The 4,090-nt window shown below is 49.9% G+C and overlaps 1 protein-coding gene across 2 annotated transcripts in view; it reads right to left on the minus strand.

Annotated features, from left to right (window-relative positions):
* The window catches only part of LOC107186042 (ecdysone-induced protein 74EF), a 115,552-nt gene extending 112,486 nt beyond the window's left edge, over positions 1–3,066 (minus strand). For both annotated transcript variants that reach the window (XM_015573838.1, XM_015573837.1), the window contains exons 1-3: positions 2,923–3,066; positions 2,540–2,810; positions 2,367–2,468 (exon numbers count right to left, since the gene is read on the minus strand). In XM_015573838.1, coding sequence (XP_015429324.1) covers positions 2,367–2,468; positions 2,540–2,810; positions 2,923–3,066 — 517 coding nt within the window. The remainder of the gene's footprint in view (positions 1–2,366; positions 2,469–2,539; positions 2,811–2,922) is intronic.
* Between the last annotated feature and the right edge of the window lie 1,024 nt (positions 3,067–4,090).

The following is a 4,090-nucleotide window of genomic DNA, read 5'->3' on the forward strand; positions in this document are numbered from 1 at the left end:
AAAGAAATGCACGTACAGTCCCCCTTGGTTGTTCCGCGCGGTGCATTATCCGGAGCCAACATTTTCACCCGCTTCGAAACTAAAAATCCTCTCGAGAGTATCGATAATTCGACCGTTGTATTTAATTCGACATCTGAATCCTTTGAAACACCGTTAACCGAGAACACACAGTGATTAGTTACTTGAACAGAAAAAATTGAAATGAAAAATACTTGTACAGTTTTCATGTGTCTGGAATGAAAATTGCGATGAAAGAGTAACGATAACGTTCTCAGACTTTCTATTTTGTGGAAGCCCGGCGAAAATTAAAAGCAGTTACTGGGCGGATGAAGCAGGGAGCATTTAACGGAGAGATCTTTCCGAGCACTTATCGAGAATTTACTGTAATTAAGAGATTTATCCGACTGACTTGGACCCGTATCCATCGTTTCGGGGAAATCCTGTGTAATTTTGCGTCGTGAGAATATCGCCGATTGTATATCACTCGAGGAGCACACAGGTTCTACGTGAAAATCCACGTCTTTTTTTCTCCGTCGGTTACGCAGGATGCACACGGCGAAAGTGATGCGTGTCGAAGAGTCTCGAGACAGTCGGAGTCCGACAGACCGAGCAAAAGTGCACGCGAGAGTATACTACATATGCGAGTTCGTTTTCTCGGATGGTTCACGGACACGAACCCAGAATTCATTCGCCAGGCTTGATCGCAATGCAAACGCGTACACGGCGAATATTTTCACGATAGAACGAGGAGGAGAGGGGGGGGGGGGGGCTGTGTAACACGATCTCGACGGGAAACCTTCCATATCGACAGACCAAAACGGAAGCAGGTTACGTCACGACCACCCTACGTTTTGGGTCGTGAAAATGTTCCACCCCCGAACGAAGACACTTCTTTCGGTCGATATTTCACCCGTCGGAAGATAGGTCTGATCTGTATTTATAATAGTTTTGCTAGAAAGTTCGGTTTCTCACTTTCCAACCGCTTTCTAAAAATGTGAAAAGAACAACGGGCCGAGCACCCATTCCGATTCGCGTTCTAACGGGCCCGTAATTGGCCGTCGCTAGGATAGGAAGGAGGGTGGGGGGCGCTGCGGTCGGGTCGGTGGAGTCGCCCAACTTCACCGCGAACCGTTCAAACTCCCAACGGAAAAATCGTCGGGAGTCTGTGTGTTTTCGCTGGTGGCAACGGCATAATAGAAAACTGGCTACAAACGAATGAGGGATCCAGGAAGAATTGAATCTAATTTTTTTTGTTCCTATAGACTTCTGTCCGTCCCATTATTCGAGAGGGCTGTAATTTTTGCTGTGTTATCGTCGCGCACCGCGGCGGACAGACATAAAGAGCCGTCCGCCCCTTTGATAGTTTTAAATGCTCGGGTTAAAGGCTAAGAGTCTCCCGGCGGCCTACAAAAGGTCGTTACCACTTAAACGGTGTCTCGTACACACGATACGTATTGTAAAGAGACACGAACGCGGGGGGAAGAGGGACATAAATGTGTGTGTCTGTACGGTGAGCGAGAACGCGAGCCTTCGTTGTGTCGCCGTCGTCGTCGGTTCAGGAGGTACGTTTCGAATTATTAGAACACGACACCTGAAGTGGCGCGGCGGCAACAGCGACGATGTGGCATAATATTTGCGTCGCGTAAGCCGTAAGGTCGCGCGCAAATGCGTTTCCTCCTACCCGCTCGCGCGACGACGACGACGAACGGTCGTTGCACGTTGTTCCCACGCACACACACGCGGCGCGGCGGCAGCGGCGAACGCGAAGCGATCGTCGCACGAAATCGCGCGTACGACCGCGTAGTATGGCCGTTACGACATGGCTGTAAATTGTAAGAATTGGGCCACCGCCGCGTCGTACACACGTTACGCGTGGTCGCGTGCAAGTATGTACGTGGCCAGCGCACGCACGCTGTCGCGCAGCGCGACTGCCATTTTTTTTCCTTCGCGTCGGCACAAGAACGCAGGCGCAATTATTGCTAACGCGGATGTCTGGTCGCGTTTCGCGAGGCCTTGGCCGGTTTCCCTTTCGGTGTTGCGAATCGGCACTGTTCGAATACCACGAGTAGTTCCACTTCCCCCGAGCGAGGGACTCGACTCGCGTGTCGTTCGCTCTTACCGACCCGAGGTAAATTAGTACCTGGTCGATCATGCACCAAGAGTGCAATTCTCATGTACCGACGGATCGGTAATGATGTGGCCTACCATTATCGACCGAGAATCTCCGACAATGGCAAAAGTTTTTGGTAACAATACGCGGTCGATAATGTAGAACATACGAACCACTTTATCTATGTACGATAAACTGTGTGCACGTTAGAAATGTAACCTATTCGAAAAGAACAGGAATGGAAAGTATGTCCTACCTTTGCTGGTTTCAGGCTGAATGTTTTCCGTTTTAATTTCCGCCCTCGTTGCGTAGGAAATAGAGGATGGAGACGCTTGCGACGAAGGGGCTGCTAATTTTTCTACGGCAACATATGATCGTACATGATTTACGTGTTACATATTTAGATATTGATCTAGTTGTAATACTCACCTGCTAACAAGGGATTGGCGGCGGCGATATTGTACCTTTGCCGCCTACAGGAGGAGGTTACGGAAGAAGTGGTAGACGTGGGCTGACTGGCTTCCGCCAAATCGGCTTGCAGTTCCCTCAGGAACGTGTCCAACGTGTCAAAGGGTTCCTCCCCTGTGACACCGGCCATTCCTTCGCCCTCTTCTGCCGGCATGTTCGGAGCACCCGGCGTTCCCACCAGGGCGCTTAATTCCATCGGGGAAAATTCTACCGACTGCCCTGTGCTGCTTTCCTAGTAGAATAGGAAACTCGTGTTACGGACCGTGTTGTGTTTCTACTAACGTTTTCCGTGCTGTCATTTCTTCGAACGCACGAATCGTGCACGCAAGCTTAGTTGTACCAACCTGAAGACACTGCGTCAAGTCGACCATCTTGCCGTCATTGTCAGGGCACCAAAGTAGCTCGTCGTCTATGAAGGGCATGTTTGACTCCTCCTTGGGCACGAGGGTGGAGCTTAGCGTAAGGGTTTGCGATACGGGGACCGGCATCGGGACCCGTACCCTGCGGCGGGGCCTCTCTAGCCACCCCCGCGCTTTCTAACATCCAAAACCACCTCCGAAACGTCCCCACTTTTCGTCTTCTTCCTTTTTCTCCGCAGACCTGTCTCTCTCTGTTCGGTTCTATGCGTTACTCAAGGTTCCCTGAAACAAACAAACATAGACTTTGTTTTTATATACATAAAATTCCGTTCAACTGAAAACATAATCACACATTTGAAAGAAAAAGAAAAAAGAAAACGAGAGTTACTTTCTCCGGTAGCACGGAACGCGTCGGTTTTCGAGCCATGGATTCCTCGAACGCCCGTCACGATCGATTGGTCGGTGATCATCGATAGGTACCGAGAAACGAGCCCGATTTCGTTTAATTACGACGCGGCGAATCGTGGGCCCGATCGTTCGACTTGGCGATGCAAAACGACACGATCCCCGACGATATCGGACGTTGATTCGCCTAAGTATAGCGTGTAACGGAGGAACGACAGGCAACGCTGGCATTTCCATGAAAGTGAAAACACCGAGTGAAAACTTTCTTTCTGGCTCGTAGGTTGTTTCACTTCCTGTGCGCGTAACCTCACTCTCCTGCCGCCGCTGCATTTCTATGCAGCTTCTACGCGCCGCTGTCTTTACGTAATCTCCTCAGCCGCGAAAGAAAGTTTCTATCGTTCCGAGGAGGTTAACATCCTCTATCCCCCACCGATTCGAATATCAGCTAGCTGGTCGAATGTAATTCGGAGCAACGCTGCTCCACAAGCAGAGAATGATTCTTCGATAATTCAAGCATTGTCACTTGTGCGTTCAATCATTCGCAATGCCACCCAATCAATCGTACTGTTAGGACACGACCAATGATCGTGTGCAATTTAAGTTTGATCGATTCATCGACGATGAACGTTACAGGTTTCGATTCACGGTGTCGACAACGAACGAGTTAACTGTGAAGTACGCGTGGTTTCAGAGCGATGCCACGAAATTGCAATTGCGCGCCAAAAGCTGGAACACGGTTAGTTCTGAC

This window comes from Dufourea novaeangliae, unplaced genomic scaffold, assembly GCF_001272555.1.
Source record: "Dufourea novaeangliae isolate 0120121106 unplaced genomic scaffold, ASM127255v1 scaffold75, whole genome shotgun sequence".
Classification (NCBI taxonomy): Eukaryota; Metazoa; Arthropoda; class Insecta; order Hymenoptera; family Halictidae; genus Dufourea; species Dufourea novaeangliae.